This window comes from Chenopodium album, chromosome 4, assembly GCF_948465745.1.
Source record: "Chenopodium album chromosome 4, dcCheAlbu1.1, whole genome shotgun sequence".
In the NCBI taxonomy this organism is placed as follows: Eukaryota; Viridiplantae; Streptophyta; class Magnoliopsida; order Caryophyllales; family Amaranthaceae; genus Chenopodium; species Chenopodium album.
In genome coordinates this window covers 3,184,780-3,200,203 of record NC_137837.1, presented here as the reverse complement: position 1 = coordinate 3,200,203, position 15,424 = coordinate 3,184,780, and the positions used below count along the sequence as shown (strand labels likewise).

The following is a 15,424-nucleotide window of genomic DNA, read 5'->3' as shown; positions in this document are numbered from 1 at the left end:
TAACCTTTTCTACAAAAGACATAGGAAATAGGGAGTTACCATACATTACACAATCAGAACTCTTTTTTTTTTTTTTTTTTTTTTTTGGGGGGGGGGGGGGGGGGTGTGCTATGGCCATTCATATTCTCCCAGAGTACTACAGTTACACTACGACTACCCTAATTCGAGTTCAACACAAAAAACCCACCATTGATCCCACAATATAGGTTGCATAACGGTCGAGTCCATGATATTAATGTGGCCTATCACATCAAGTAAGTGAGCTTCAAATGAAAAGAATGACTAGCAGCAGCAGGCAGTTACTATTCTTCAATTGATTTTGAGAGTCCAACAAAAACAGCCTCTTTGGCAGAAAAGATTTGTATATATCAGCATGGACTTAGAAGCTGTTTACTGCATACTTAAAATTCCACCAATGTCATTGAGTTGTAAACAATGAAGATGTTTTATACAACATATACAGTTGTAACATACAAGTGAAAATCGATTGACTGATGAACTACACTGCTAGACTTTGAGCAGCTTTCCAGGGAATTTGGAAACCTCTTGTGCTCGAAAAATCAGCTGGAAGCCGGATGGCCGACACCATATGATTCGATATTTAAAATAAATAAATCTTGTATACCATACATTGGACCGTTTTGTTGTTCACTTATTGCTCCTAACCTGCATCACTTCAATAAAGCAAACTTCACAATGATGCTGCTGAAGAGAGAAGGAAATTCAAGAAGTTCACAAAAGAGATTTAATGTTACACAAGGTGCCAGGAAGAAAACAGCTTTAGAGACTTACATGCTCATACACTGGCAGCTTTTTTTTTTTTTATGGTAATCATACACTGGCAGCTTTAATTGAAAGAAAGTCCGATATCTTGTTAGTGTAGAAATCTGGCTGAATAGAGTTGTTGGGGCTTTGAAGTGTTTCCAAACTAGTCACGCCTATTTTCCAAAAAAATCAAGAAGACATAATTATGCTTATGCATCTAGCAATTAACAAGTTCATGAAACATGAGTAGACATGGCGGCTATTACCTGATAAAACAAGGAGTGTTTTGCAGCCACCATTTTGGCCGAACAGTATGTCAGTGTCCAATCTGTCCCCAACCATGCATATTTGGGACTTGGAAATACCAAACCTATCATTTGATATGGTCAAAGAAGTTAGATATAGAGATTTAAGACTCTAGACTGTGATAAGCCTAACAATTTTACATGGGTGGATGTAAGTTGTTTAGATAAAAATGTAAATTGCTGAACAAATGCCTGGTAAAAAAATAAATAAATAAAAATAAAAAAAGAATATTCAGGCCACCATACTCTTTTGCTACATAGTCCATCATAAAAGTAGAGGGCTTCCCTACAACAAGAGGCTCTCTCTGAGTAGATCCACAAAGAGCACCGACCATTGAACCACCGCCTGCACATAAGAAAAGAAACAAGAAGCTAGTCATCAGTAACTATCATTAACTGAGAAGGGTTGAGGAGACTTGTTAAACACAATTGTGTTGGGGTGAAATTTATAAAATAGATTCATAAATAACCCAGTAAAGTGATTGGAGAAAGGTAAACCTGCCCATTCCTGAGCATCTGTAAGATGAGTAACAGCATCACGGTTTGTAGCAATGAAGAGACACCCAGGATTTTCACGGATACATAGTGTTCCATATCTGAAGACAAGATAAAGAGACAATATAAGAATAAACTGTAGAACTTGGTAGCAAACAGCATTCAGCATTGTTAAATTACTAAACCAAGTGGAGTTGCAAAGTTGCACCAGCCATCTATAAGAGCCAGAGACAAGTCAGACAACTACGGGAGCAAGTAAGCTGTAAACATAACTTTTGAAAGTTCAAAAAAAGAAAGGTGAAAGAATAATGCTTCCCTAAAGTAACATGGTGAAGGTTCTACAATTTCAACTTTATAAAAAACAGTTTGGTACTTGGGAGCATTATTTCACCAGGTAATAGAGCTCAGACTAACCAAGAGTTTCCCAAATATGTCATGCGGATATGAAGTTTTTCAAGATGGAGAAATTGTGCTCCTGTGATTTTCAATGCTAAGTGAATCACTGAATTACAAATCATTGTTCAAATCCCAGCAGAATTTTCAAGCAGTCAGGAAGAAAGACACTTTCTCTCAGATGTTTCTATTTTCTACCTATGAACCACATGTTTTTACCTTCTTAATCTGGGGATTGGTCCAGAAGAGTATTGACAAAAACAACTCTGGATACAAGGAAAACTATACAAAGCAACTTACTGGACTTTGTAGTAATTAAAGAATCGATCAAATCCAACCACAACTGCACCAACCTACATTGATTGAAGGTATTCATGTATAAGCAAGACGTCAATATATAAACCAAGTCAGCCAGCATTTCTGAATACTTATTATTGTCATGTGATGGTTCTTATAAAAGTCTAGGAGATATTACACTTTCATCATGCTCCATCAAGTAACCAGGCTTCAATTCTATTTTCTTACTTCCATCTTCCTGCATGAGAAAGTACAGATACAACAATCATATTCACATTCGTGGGGATTATGATGAACAAACAAAACTTAAGCATATGACGAGAGTGATTGACACAAAAATTCCCTGATTTCTGCTTAAATAAGCTTTTTATGAAGCCACTGGATACCTTAAGCTTACACAGACATAGTTTGTCTTTTTCTAGAAAAGCTAGGTCACCTTTTCTCCAATTAAGATGGACAAGTTTGATCTTTGGGGCTAATGTAAGTTATAAAGAATATATTGCATAAAGCAGTATATAAAATACCTCAACTTCTATGACTATGTTGCCTTTGCCTCATACTAGATAATGAAGCAAGTTTAATCTTTAATGCTGACCTGTATAGGTTGAACTTTGACAAGCTACAAAGGTTATCTTACTCAAAGCCTTAAATTGCCAAAATATGGAACTCTGTGGCTTTGTTTCATTTGTGGTATACTAGTACTAATTAACAAAATGGGTATTTTGACTAGAGATTCTACATTAGTTCAATGTACAGCCCATTTTGTCTAATGAATTAGGAATGCCCTAAACATAGCAGATCAGATCCAAGTATGATAAGACGGAAAACCTAACCTATTACACATAACACATAATAGGCTGTTGAGAATGCAATGCAATTTCCAAAAGTTCATGCTACACAGAAGAAATTTATACCGGACCACCAAGGTATTGGAATCCGGCAAGATCAAGCTCCTTCAAGATGCCTTCCTCGCCAATTACATAGACCTGTGAGATGTAATAATCATCAGTAAACAACCAAGATATTAAATTCAATAAATTGATGATAAATGGAAGTGAAACGCAAAGTCATGAGCCAGAACCTGGTATATACAGATTCAGAACAACAGACCGCAGACAGTGATGGTTAATAATAACATCTCAGCAAACTTAATTAGAGCTAGAATGTACTTTGTGACACTACATGGAGACATATACAGGTAGTTCTCAGTCTTTAGAAATAAATTGAAATTTATCTACCACAATGTTATAGAGAGCTCTAACTAACAATACTTTGGGTTTTTAGCCCTTGGCAAATGGGAATGGCACATGCATTCAGGTCATATAATTTGGATAATTCATGCTCAAAACATAAAGTCTTTCATGTAAAATTAGGAATTCACCTCAAAGGCATACCTTTTTATCTTTCGGGAAATCAATTGATTTAAGGTAAGCTGCAGCAGCAAAAGATGAAGCGAAAATTTCCTCCTGAGGGGAGTGTTTTATGAGTTTAGTAAACAAGTTCACAAAGAATTCAAATGTTCAATACAACATATCCAGAACTAACCTCAGTGACACTAAGGCCAAGTGTCTCAAACTTCTTTCCATATTGCTTCCTAGACTTGGTTGAGTTATTGGTAACAAATATCAGTCTTTTACCCTGTATAATAGAGGAAGCCATTAAGTATGCTAACAGAATGAAGAAAGAGCTGGTCATACTCGAACTCACAATATACCTCTCTAATTTAAAGCACCTAAATAGAAGTACTAAGTAGTCAGGCTTAATAATTAGGATATGCAAACCTTTTCCCTTAGCAAGTCGAGTGTTTCTGGGACTCCATCAATCAGTTTATCTCCTTTCCATATAACACCTACAAACATAGAGATGTATTAACATCTTTCACAAGAAGATCATTTTATGTTGACTTTCCAATATTTGTAAAATGGGCAGGTAGGATAAGTAGAGTATGATCACTTATACGCCCAATTGAGTCCCATCGTAGAATCAATTGGCAATGGTAGGAAATAGGAAAAACAACCCGATTTTATAAGATGGTTAGTATCTCTTCTCTTCACCAATGTGCCGAATAGCCCACATGTGCACACACAAGGAGTTGGTCTCAACATTTACCCCTACCTCCCACACACCACCACCAAAATCACAACAGCAAATAATGTAAGAACCGAGAATGCATGAGCAAAACGGTTCCGATACCGAGATTAATGCAACCAATGTAAATGCCTAGTTCTCTGGGAAATCCAATATACACATCAAACAGTAGCTTTTAGCAGGAATTACATCATACACTATCATAAAACTCTTGCCCATCAAATATTATTTTCATATCTCTAAAATTGAAATTGATACCCTAATTGTGAACAAATTATCTAATTCAAGAAACAACCTGGTGACATTGTTAAACTATAAACATTTATAATTTTATATTCGCCACTATGAAAGAGCTATCAATCATTCTATCATTCTCCGTCGTAACAATCATAATGTCAGCTAGTTTAGTCGGTAAAGTCTACAATATTAACTCCAAACCAATCAAACTAGAAATCCATCATCATCATATCTTCGCCACTATAAACAATTTTCCAGCAAAATAAAAAAAATAAAAAAAAAAATAAAAAAAAAAAAAAAAAAAGAAAGCAAAGAAGGAGAGATTGAGTTTAGCATCAAACCATCGCAATCAAAAATGAAGGTTTCAACGGAATCAATAAGTTCATCAGGATTCTTCAATTGCTGAGCAGAAGCACGAGGAGAGAAATTCGACGCCATTCTACGAGAATCAAAATTCCTGCTACTGTAGCATTTGAGAGTGAGAAAATGAAGAGATTGGCGGGAAAATGAGGAGAGATTTCTCGGATTGGTGATGAAATTGGAAGAAATTAGGGTTTTGGAGAGAGAATTAGAAGCAACGGAAATGGCTGCTCTGCTAGTGCTGCAAGTCTGCAACTACTCAACATCTTGACTGCAATGAAGGATGATGATCTGGTTTAAGTGATTTTGTGGCCGTTATGTTTTTTTGGAAAAAAGGGCGGGGGTGTGGTGGGGATAACATGGTTTGTGTGAGTGGTTATAGTTGTAGTTTCATTTATCTTTGATGAATGATGAGTATGGGTCTACCAAATTCATGTAGTTTATTATTCGGATTCGTTTCATTTCGCCCGTGATCTTAGTCAAACTCTATGTATTTTATCATTTGGATTTATTTTATATCGCCTTTGATCTTAATGACATTAATGATATTTACTACGTAATTTAGATTTAGAAACAATTGATCTTAAGTATTTACAGTAATAATTTGAATTTAAGCTCCGATGTGAAGATTTAGGGTGCGTTCTATTCACCTTATCTGACCTTATTGGCCCTTATTAGAACTTATTTTAGTTATAAATTAAACTTGGTAGCCCTGATTAACCCTTATCACAACTTATCTGAACTTATTTTTCCCGAACTAATCTTATCTGAACTTTTGTGAACTTATTATTAACCTTTATTTGCACTTATTAACCCTCAAATAAGTGGAAATAAGGTAAATACAACAGAGCCTTAATGTTGCAGTTATACATTTGTTCTAAATATTCATTTTTCATTGTATGTTTTTAACTATATGGACATCCAGATCAAATTATATGTACATTGATCCTTCTCGTTTGATCCTAACCCAGTTCACAATGTTTTTTTTTTTTTTTTTGGTCGTGTTCACGAAATATGAGATTTTACCTCTATTCACTTTTAATGATTTCAACCGGTGTTAAACCTATTGTAGCAAGTAACCTATGTATGTATGCCTGAAATCATTACCAAACCACCTTCTTCCTCCTCCACCCACCTAGACATCTTCCAATCTTCACATCCACTACCGACCTCATTTCCTTCAACAATGACCCCCCCCCCGGTTTCCACCCCCGCCCCCACTCCCTCCAAATCTCCCCACTCATATGTACCCTTTACCAGTGACCACATCCTTTTCGTCCTCTTATACAAAGACGGATCCAGGAACTTTGTATATAGCATGTCATATAAACTATGAAGTGAGAACAATTATTTAATTTGAAAAAAACAAACAAAATTACAAGTTTTGGGATTTGAACCCCTTACTTAAAGGGACTAGAATGGGTATTACGGCTAGCAATAAAAAAACCAACTTCTTCACCAAAAAAATAAAAAATAAAAAAACCAACTTAGCTAGTTTTCTTGTGCTTAACAAGTGTATCAACTGACTTATACGATTCAAACCAAAACTTATTCATAATGGCATGGGTAGGCTCGCCCCTGCATCCGTCTTTGCTCTTATATCAATGACTTATATGCTTGAAACCAAAACCTCCTCATTCTCCCTCTTCCGCTCTCTTCCCTAAATCGTTGCCAAAATCACAGCTATTTGTCCATAGCACTATAAGTCTATAACACCATTAAGACCACATCCTTAGCCCTTGGTTATCTCTTCACATGTTTCGCCATTGAAAACCCTATCTATATTTTCCATACCACCATATGACAACTTTGGTCGTGGGGTGAGGGTGGTGCTGATGGTTTTAAGGGTTTGAGGTGTCATCAAATAGTGTTTTGGGTGGTCAAACAACATTGTGGGAAATAAATTTGTCAACAACTACTTTACAAAAATTCGACTTTTACGAACATGTATCGTATACATTAAAATTTGTAAACAATAGCATGAATAGCTCTTACAAGCTTAACTCTAATCCCATACCAATTGGATTATCTTGTTCCTTAACCGTGGCTAAAATCTGAAACATATTGGCCTTGTTGACAACGTAAAAAGATCAATCATGGGCTGAGTTTGTTTTGTTTTTATACGTGTAAATATCATAAATCATGTGATATATTAGACACACTATAAGAGACATCGCATGCGTAAATATCCTTTAGCCAAATCCATCGAGTGAAAAGTTTTTCAAAGCTCATTTGTATCACATACTACGTATTAAAATAGGGGAAAGTCTATTTTTCATACTAAGATAAAGACTTTTATTTTCAAAACCCAATAACCAAAGTTTTAACCGTTGACTATTATAGTAAAAAAAAAAAAAAAAAAAAAAATTACTCCCTATGTTCCAGAAAAATAGACATATTCGACCTTACCGATTCAGGAGATCTTTCTCACCCCGAGTCCTTGTAGCTCTCTAAATAAAAAAAATAAAATTGTCAACTATATTTCATTATTTTGAATTACTCTTTTTTTTTTTCCTAAAAATTTATTGTCCACCGACCTAAAAATCTTGAAATGTGCAGTAAAATTTATTGTCCACCGACCTAACAGCTTCGATTTTTTTCATACGGAGTACTTACTGAAATTTCTTCAACCAATCTCCGAATGTAAAAAAGTAAAAACCACTGTCATCTTTACCGATTTCCGAATATTACTCAACCAAAAAAAAAAAATTTAAAAAATTAAAAAATTAAAAAAATTGTCATCTTACTGTCTCTCATTCCAAAACCACTCCATTAAACGGTAAAACCCTCTTCCTCTTTCTCTCTCCTCCATTGAAGCGCGTGCTCTGACTTCTCCTTTGAACCAGCTTCTGAGCTTTCTCTTTTTCCATTGAAGCATCTTCTGAGGTAAGATTTTGTTGTTAATTTTTGTTATAATTCCTTTTTTTAATCATCGAATATCAGTTTCATAATCTAGGGTTTATCGTATAATTAATTGTCAGTATAGCCAGTTTAGGGTTCTTGTTAGGTGGATTATTGAACAATTATTTATAATTAGAAAGATTATAACAAGTGATTTTGTTGCTAGAATTTTGATTTGTGCAGTTTATGTTAGATAATTTTAAGCGAGAAGAATTTTCTGTGATTTTGGGGATTAATTTTGATAATTGAGTGAAATTCGATTGAAATTGTGTTTCAGGCTGTTGATTATATTCCTTAATTGTTGGGTAGAAATCTGGAAATGGATCCTACCGACGAGGACGCGCTCCTTGCGAACTCGAGGTACTTAACTCGGCAGGAAGTAATAAAACGGCGAGTTCGTCGACTGAGGCGACTCACTGATTGTTACAAGGATCATTATTGGTCGTTAATGGAGGATGTGAGGCGGAAACACCGGGAGTATTACTGGATGTATGGGAAAGGACCTTGCAGGGAAGAAGATAATGAGGCCGAGGAGAGAGATAACGGCGTCGGTACTAGTAATGGGATCAATGGCAATGGCGTTAATGGTAATGGTAATGGTAACAGTGAAAATGGTGGTAGTGGTGATAAATTAGGGGTGGAGTATGGGAGAAGTTTCAGTTGGTGCTCTTACAGTGGGTGTGAAGGGAAAGCTATGGCGTTAACGCGATTCTGTATCTTGCATATAATGAGTGATAGCAAGCAGGTGCTCTACAAAAAATGCAAATATCCACAATTGAGGTCTTCCTCTTTCTTTCTTGTTGATTTCTTTTTTGTTTTTGGTTTTGATTGATGGTTATAATTGGTTGATTGTTGAATTATTTAGATTATACTACCTCTGTTTTTTGATAATCCACACATTTGACTTTCAAGTTTGTATACCCAAAACAATTAATATCATTAATAAGAATCATCTTAAAAATTGATATAGTGAAACTATACCTTGAAACTAATATACTGCACCAGTTTACGCACTGATATTTGTAAAATATTGAATATAGGAATTGCTTGTTTTCTGGTTGTTTGTAGTTGATTACTTGTTTTTCTTGGGTTGATTACACATGTAGTTGCGTGATTGTGCTAGTTACTTTTTGACAAGTGCGTAAAGTTATGGGAAGACCGAACAAGGAGAGGTTGAGATAGTAAATATACTCAATTATGTGGTAAATGAGGAATGATATGTTAGGGAATAGAAAAAACCAAAAGGGTGCTAGTGTTTTGTTTGTAGGAATGGGAAGGATTCTAAATTCTGGTTAGTTATTATTACCCGTGAGGTTTTGGAAGAAGTGAAGATTTAGGGGAATAAATGTCATGTTGTCTTTAGCTTTCCTTGTACTTACATTTACGCTTTGCTTGGATAAGAGGAGGTGATGAGCAAGGGAGGTAAAGGAAAGGGAGGGGAACAAGTTCCTTGGTTCAAATCAGATGTTTGGGGAAGGGAAGGGAAGGGAAGGGAGAGCGAAGGGAGAGAGAGAGGTAGAGGTAGAGGATGAGATTCATTTTCCTTCCCTCCTTTCTTTCCCCTCCCTTTCCTTATCCTTCTACCGTTCTATCCTAACAAATCCTTAGCCGCTCTGGGAGGAAGGAAAGTGACAATTCAGTATAGGAGGCTTTCTTACCACACCTTTTCGTTCTGTATGAGCTTCCTTAAAATTATAAGAAAATTTTATCATGAAAAGTTACTTTATTCCGTACCCTTTCTCTTTCTCCGTGCTCCTTTCCATTCCACAAGCTGCTTATGTATATGTCATGTTTGACTAATTTTTGGGAAATGATATAATCATGGGTCTCTTGGCCCTATAGTTAGTATGCTCTTCAATGACTTCTAGATTTTCTGAAAATTAGAGACATCAATGAGTTTAGGGCATTGGGGCTCTTCATTTGAATGCGCATAGGAGTGGGTGATGCACTGAGAATCTAAGATCAACATGAGGGATCCCGTGAGGTTCAAAGATCAACATGAATGCAATTTAGAGTTTTGAGCCAAAGTTGAAAGAAATTACGGGGCTTAAAGAAGAATAATCATCAAGCTGTGCATTTATTAAAGAAAAGAGATTTACCACCTTTTGTGAATTGGAAGTCGATATCAGATGATTTTGGGAGGGTAGTTTGGAGTGAAGTTTGAAGGATATTTTTACTCAAAAGTCGGAGTAATGTGCATCTATGATGCATTTGTTGCTGACAAACGGCCTGGAACTACTTCCTCCTTTCTTTTTTCATTGCAACAAATTCCCTTTTGGGAAGTTGCAAAATTACTATCTTTGGCTCATGTTTCTCTCTATCTCTCTCCTCATCACATGGGTCCATTCCCCCCCCCCCCCTCTCCCTCTATCTCTTTCATAGCTTTAAAAATTGTGCATCCTCCCCCCTCCCCCCACCGTGTTGCAATTAAATAGAACAGAGGAAGTGTATTCCACCTACTGTGGGTGGATTGCACAATTTTTCTGTCACATTTTTAACAAAAATGATTTTTGGTTTATCTTCCTTTGGAGGTATAAGTATTTCCTTAGTGTTTGACACTTTGACGCTACCATTTAGTGGTGATATTCTGCCGTATGATGAATAAAATTGCTTACTGCTTTAGGCTTTTTGTAACTGATGCCTCATAGCATAGAGGTTTTTGCTTGCTACATCTCCCGGGCCTCGCCCAGCTATCAACTCCCACCAAAACTGGTGGCCATAACACTGGTGACAATATCAATATATCAGTGCCAGCAAATTTTCATCTCACTTTTCTTCTGGACATTGGCAATTCACCACCAAGATGGGTTCAAATTGGGAACAAGACTGACAAGTATCTGGACAATTTACCAATCATGTCTATTACATCTAAGTTGCATCACTATTTATGTTTATCCTATGGGCATCACCAACCTCTGCCAGTCTTGTTCATCAATTGTCCATCCTCTATTCATGATAGGAGCTGAGATAATATCAAATCACTTTATGCTCCCCCATTAGCTTAAAAGTGTTACTAGATAGAAACAATCAAATCTTTGCATATAGCCACTTCAGCTGTGGACTGTGGTACATAGTAAATCTCCTCGTGCCACTTCTTTGTATAAAAGCAACTTCCTTGCCTTTTGGTTAAAGAAACAAATAAGAGAGTTTGTCTATGCAAAGAAAAGAATGGAAAACCTTTGATGCACTCACGTTTATAATTAAAGAACCCCTTTATAGTTTTTACCATTCCTCTTCCTTGATAAATCAGCCAAGTTTTCCAGGAAATCGTGTCTAGCTACCAGTTATGTGTAGGTAGAAGCAACGTTTTCAGTTCAACTCATCAAATGGATGGTGTTTGCTGCCGATTTCCATTGACTGGTTTAGGATTCAAAGTTTCAAACACAACTCTAATTATGTGTGTTGTGTGTTTTTTCCATCTGTAATAGAAAGAATTCTTCTAGCCTTCTAGATATTATGGAAGACATGCTTTAAAGGTCCACTTTTGACATCTTCACACTTGTAACTTGAATTTGTATTTATGAAGTATTTATTCTATTCACCAGCTATGCCAGTAAGAAAAAAATTCTTTGATGCTCATATACTTGTGCTGTTGACTAATTTGACTTTGTTTCAATGCGTTTTGCCAAATGTATCTTGATTTACTTTCCAAATATGAAAAATTCTAAATATTGTAGGGTTTTGGAGTCATTCTTTACTTGTTTCTTCATGTTTCCGCATCTGAAGCATATTGCAAATGCACAATGTCAGCCACCAGGTGTTCTATCTGATATTTGTTTGGGGTTTTAACTACTGTGCTGTTTTCTTTTTCTGTGGGCAAGAGTCAGCTGCCTTCTGCTTAGTTTTGTTACAGCTTCATAGGGAAGTTATTGCCTTTTTTTTTTTGGCCAAGTAAATGTCAGGTGCAAAGTTTTACTATATGCAAAAATTGGTACTTATCCTAATTTTTTATCTTGTCAATAATGTGTCAACTTTTGCTCGGAACAGAGACGGTGGGCGGATTGGTTCCCTTCTTTGTAATAAGGCTATACTAAGCGCTACCACTCCGACTCTCTGCCAGAGACATGCGCTGGATGCTAAGAGGCACATCAGCCAGGCTTTGAAAAAGGGTGGTGTTTCTGCTGCCTTGTCTAACAAGGCTGCTACCAAGTTTCATCTTGTGATAAATGAGTACGTCCAATTGATTCAATCTAAGAGAAGATATATTGCAAGAACTAATAAGGATAACATTGCAATTGAGAATGGCGGTAATTGAATAATCTAATCTACTTTTTATCAGTATATAATCAGCATTTAGTGTGGTTGATGGAGCACAACATTTGACATATACCGATCATGAAATTATGGGCTTCGTCTCTGCTACACCAGACCAGATGTTTCCTTCTCCCGTTGATCTATAGTGTGTATGATGTTTTCCTACCTACCCCCCTCCCCCGTCTGCCTTTTAATGTTTCTTTTCTTGAGAGATGATCTGTTACTTTGTTGTTAGGGGAGTGAATCTAGAGCTGTGCATGACAAATGATCACTTTATCAGTCGGTGCTGTATATAATTGCTGTATAGAACATATTCTCGGCTAAGGCTTGATACTTTTGAACCTCTTGTGTAAGTATTGTTCATGAGCATTAGAATGTTACGATATAAGTGTATAATACAGCTCCCCCAAATCCGCCCCTTGGATCTTTAGGCTCCCCACCCCATACTCAACGACGGAAACTTAAACTTTGACAGTCTACTCAAAAATAAATTGGTCGAAATTGTATTTCCCAGTATGGAGAGACTATAAGACTAATTGCCTAGTTCGGCTAATTGGTAATGTACATACATATTACTAGACCTAAACCCGAAAATGGATGTCCCAAATGAACGTGATCCTGAACTAGAAGATTTGATAGCCTCCTCTGATGTTTGTATCATTTGTATGTAGTGGCCAGTCACCAGTGGGAATACGCAACTTGATTTATTATCCCATAATAATGTATACTAAGTTTAAGGTTATTTATATAAATAAGATGGGACATAGCTCTTAGATCTTCGTTAGCATTAATCTATTTCCCAAAGTAGATTAGTAAACAGCTTATCTCAAACAATGGACATCTCAAGTTAACCATTTGATACACTTCAGTTTTTTGGGAAATTAATGTTTGTTCAAATGGTGCACTTGTTTTTGGGAAGTTTTCTTTATTATTTAGAAATTTGGTACATATAACCTAAGTCGCTAATGTCATTTTTGGTTGATAAATTGATAAATCTAATATCATTTTAATACGGAGTAATATATTACTGAAGTACAAAGCACAATATACGTAGGCGTATATCATAGAGATTGTTTCATAAATTGTTACTGTAATTTTTTTCGTTTTAGTAATTTTAGTACTCCGTAATATGTAGACACTTTGTATATAATGAGTATTTTTTTTTGAAGGAAACTAATGGAGTACTTTTTTTTAATTTTTTAGCTATTTTTTTTTTAATTATTTTTTTGCGTATTTTTTATTATTAATCCATAAATTTAAATTTTATTTTTTCATCCCACGTATATATTCTATCTACTCTGTATTAAACTTAGATTGCTTAGTCAATTCTTCACCTAACTCCAAGTTTTTTTTGGTCACTAGTGATAATTTTCATCACAAACTACCACAATACAGGGTACTTGTACACTCCATTAGTCACCCAAATTCCATACTTTACAATATAAAAAGTTACTTACAAAGATTATTCCTCTTTTCTTACGGAGTAAAATATAAAAATACTCCATTTTCTTTGATTTTCTGACGCAATATTCTTTAATTTACCTTTAAAAGAATATCATCTACCTTTTCCTTCAATTTATTATTCCCTCTTGTCTAAAAATCAGTCTTCATTCACCCAACTTTTCCACCTAAAAAAAATCGCCAATTTCCACCTTCATTTTTCTTCCTTCCTTCACTCACCAACAACAACCACAACCGCCGCCTCCGCCATTGATAGATCTCGAAGCTCCATCAATGGCGTCTTCTTCCTTATCATCACAACTCCGTTATTCCCCTCTTTCTTCTTCCCCTCGTCAATTCTCCCCTTTCTCCTCAAATCGCCTTTCTTCTCCAAAATCCTTCTCTTACCCTCTCAATCAAACCACCAATCTCCGATTATCCTCCTCCTCTGATAATCTCCCCCACCTCTGCTTCGCCTCCAATGGCGGCGACGGCGGCGCGGGTTTCATCGGCGGTAATGGCGGCGGAAAAGGAGGAAATTGGAACTCCGGCGATGGCGGAGATTCATTCTCTGAGTCCAACGATGGAAATGAAAGCTCGTCGTTTTGGGAGAATCTAGGGTTAATTGGGATTTTCATCAAAGGGTGGAAATCTAGGGTTTTAGCCGATCCTCAATTTCCATTCAAAGTATTAATGGAAGAACTCGTTGGTGTTACATCTTGCGTAATTGGGGATATGGCATCTCGCCCTAATTTCGGTCTCAATGAACTCGATTTCGTTTTCTCAACATTGGTTGTTGGATCGATTTTGAATTTTACCCTAATGTATCTTCTAGCTCCTACTGCTGCTTCTGCTTCATCTTCATTACCCTCGATTTTCGCGGGTTGCCCGAATAGCCACATGTTTGAGCCCGGATCATTCGGGCTCATGGCCCGTTGTGGCACCTTCGTTTACAAGGGTGCAATCTTTGCTGCTGTTGGTTTTGCAGCTGGATTGGTTGGGACTGCAATGTCTAATGGATTGATCGCAATCAAGAAGAAAATGGACCCGGGTTTTGAAACCCCGAATAAGGCGCCTCCTACCCTGTTGAATGCTGTTACTTGGGCGCTTCATATGGGGTTGAGTAGCAACTTGAGGTATCAGACATTGAATGGGGTTGAGTTTTTGTTGGCGAAGGCGGCTTCGCCGGTTGTTTTTAAGTCGTCTGTGGTTGTTCTGAGGTGTTTGAATAATGTGCTTGGTGGGATGTCTTTTGTTGTATTGGCACGGATGACTGGCTCGCAGAGTGTGACACCCACGGCCGCGGCCGTGGGTTCGGGTTTAGATGATGGAGAGGAGAAGGAGAAGGAGAAGTTGGTGGCAAATTAGTCGACTATTAATGGTATAATCTGGTGTTATTGGTTTAGTGTTTTGCAGTATTAACACAGTTGAATTTTTACAGTTGGTTGAATTGAGGAAGATGACTATAATAATCAGTGATTGCTAATGTTTTTGTCATATGACAGTTTAACTTTCATTGAAGATTTGGTTGTTTTTTTTGTTAGTGCTGAGAATAAACTTGGGTTTTGGTTAGTTTTATGGTAGGTTTCTTTTGTAGAATAAGCATTGAACAATAATTTAGTACACTAGTACAAATCAGCTGAGCTTGGTTTCTGTTTGTTTCGCTTTTGGTTTTTATTGTAGATGATCATAATATTATCCGAGTAGTCATCATCGTTTGGTTAGACGTAGGAAGTATTGCTTCTCATGAAGCTGTAATTCAAACGATCATACCTATGTATTGCAAGGACTAATTTCAGTTCATGGTTGCGTTTATAAGATAAATTTTTCAATCATCGATTGTGGTAGGTTTATAGAAACCTATTTTATTTGGATTTTTGCTAAAATGT

At 36.5% G+C, this 15,424-nt stretch overlaps 2 protein-coding genes and 1 pseudogene across 3 annotated transcripts; 2 read left to right on the top strand and 1 right to left on the bottom strand.

The window, feature by feature from the left end:
* Nucleotides 1-376: 376 nt before the first annotated feature.
* On the bottom strand, nucleotides 377-5,191 carry LOC145628552 (phosphoglycolate phosphatase 1A, chloroplastic). 2 transcript variants are annotated; one of them, XM_081680878.1, is made up of 12 exons: nucleotides 4,922-5,191; nucleotides 4,037-4,104; nucleotides 3,801-3,893; nucleotides 3,650-3,721; nucleotides 3,170-3,241; nucleotides 2,434-2,493; nucleotides 2,259-2,311; nucleotides 1,569-1,666; nucleotides 1,317-1,416; nucleotides 1,032-1,135; nucleotides 793-938; nucleotides 377-674 (listed from the first exon to the last, which is right to left on the bottom strand). In XM_081680878.1, the coding sequence occupies exons 1-11, from the start codon at nucleotides 5,016-5,018 to the stop codon at nucleotides 832-834; spliced, it is 924 nt and encodes a 307-aa protein (XP_081537004.1). In that variant the 5' UTR covers nucleotides 5,019-5,191; the 3' UTR covers nucleotides 377-674; nucleotides 793-831. The 2 variants fall into 2 exon arrangements, with proteins under 2 accessions (XP_081537004.1, XP_081537005.1); XM_081680879.1 differs by having other exon boundaries at nucleotides 377-666.
* A 2,486-nt stretch (nucleotides 5,192-7,677) lies between these two features.
* On the top strand, nucleotides 7,678-12,436 carry LOC145626341 (uncharacterized). Its single transcript, XM_081678766.1, has 3 exons — nucleotides 7,678-7,826; nucleotides 8,119-8,621; nucleotides 11,829-12,436. The coding sequence occupies exons 2-3, from the start codon at nucleotides 8,161-8,163 to the stop codon at nucleotides 12,094-12,096; spliced, it is 729 nt and encodes a 242-aa protein (XP_081534892.1). The 5' UTR covers nucleotides 7,678-7,826; nucleotides 8,119-8,160; the 3' UTR covers nucleotides 12,097-12,436.
* A 1,244-nt stretch (nucleotides 12,437-13,680) lies between these two features.
* LOC145628551 (protein RETICULATA-RELATED 3, chloroplastic pseudogene) lies at nucleotides 13,681-15,370 on the top strand (annotated as a pseudogene).
* The last annotated feature ends 54 nt before the right edge of the window (nucleotides 15,371-15,424 follow it).

Excerpts from the sequence above, each read along its gene's own strand:
- LOC145628552 (XM_081680878.1), bottom strand. The coding sequence starts at position 5,018 with ATGGCGTCGAATTTCTCTCCTCGTGCTTCTGCTCAGCAATTGAAGAAT. Across the intron at positions 2,312-2,433 it reads TGATGGAGCATGATGAAAGT|GTTGGTGCAGTTGTGGTTGG; the intron begins GTAATATCTCCT and ends CAATCAATGTAG. Across the intron at positions 1,417-1,568 it reads AGATGCTCAGGAATGGGCAG|GCGGTGGTTCAATGGTCGGT; the intron begins GTTTACCTTTCT and ends TCTTATGTGCAG.
- LOC145626341 (XM_081678766.1), top strand. The coding sequence starts at position 8,161 with ATGGATCCTACCGACGAGGACGCGCTCCTTGCGAACTCGAGGTACTTA. Across the intron at positions 8,622-11,828 it reads TGCAAATATCCACAATTGAG|AGACGGTGGGCGGATTGGTT; the intron begins GTCTTCCTCTTT and ends TGCTCGGAACAG.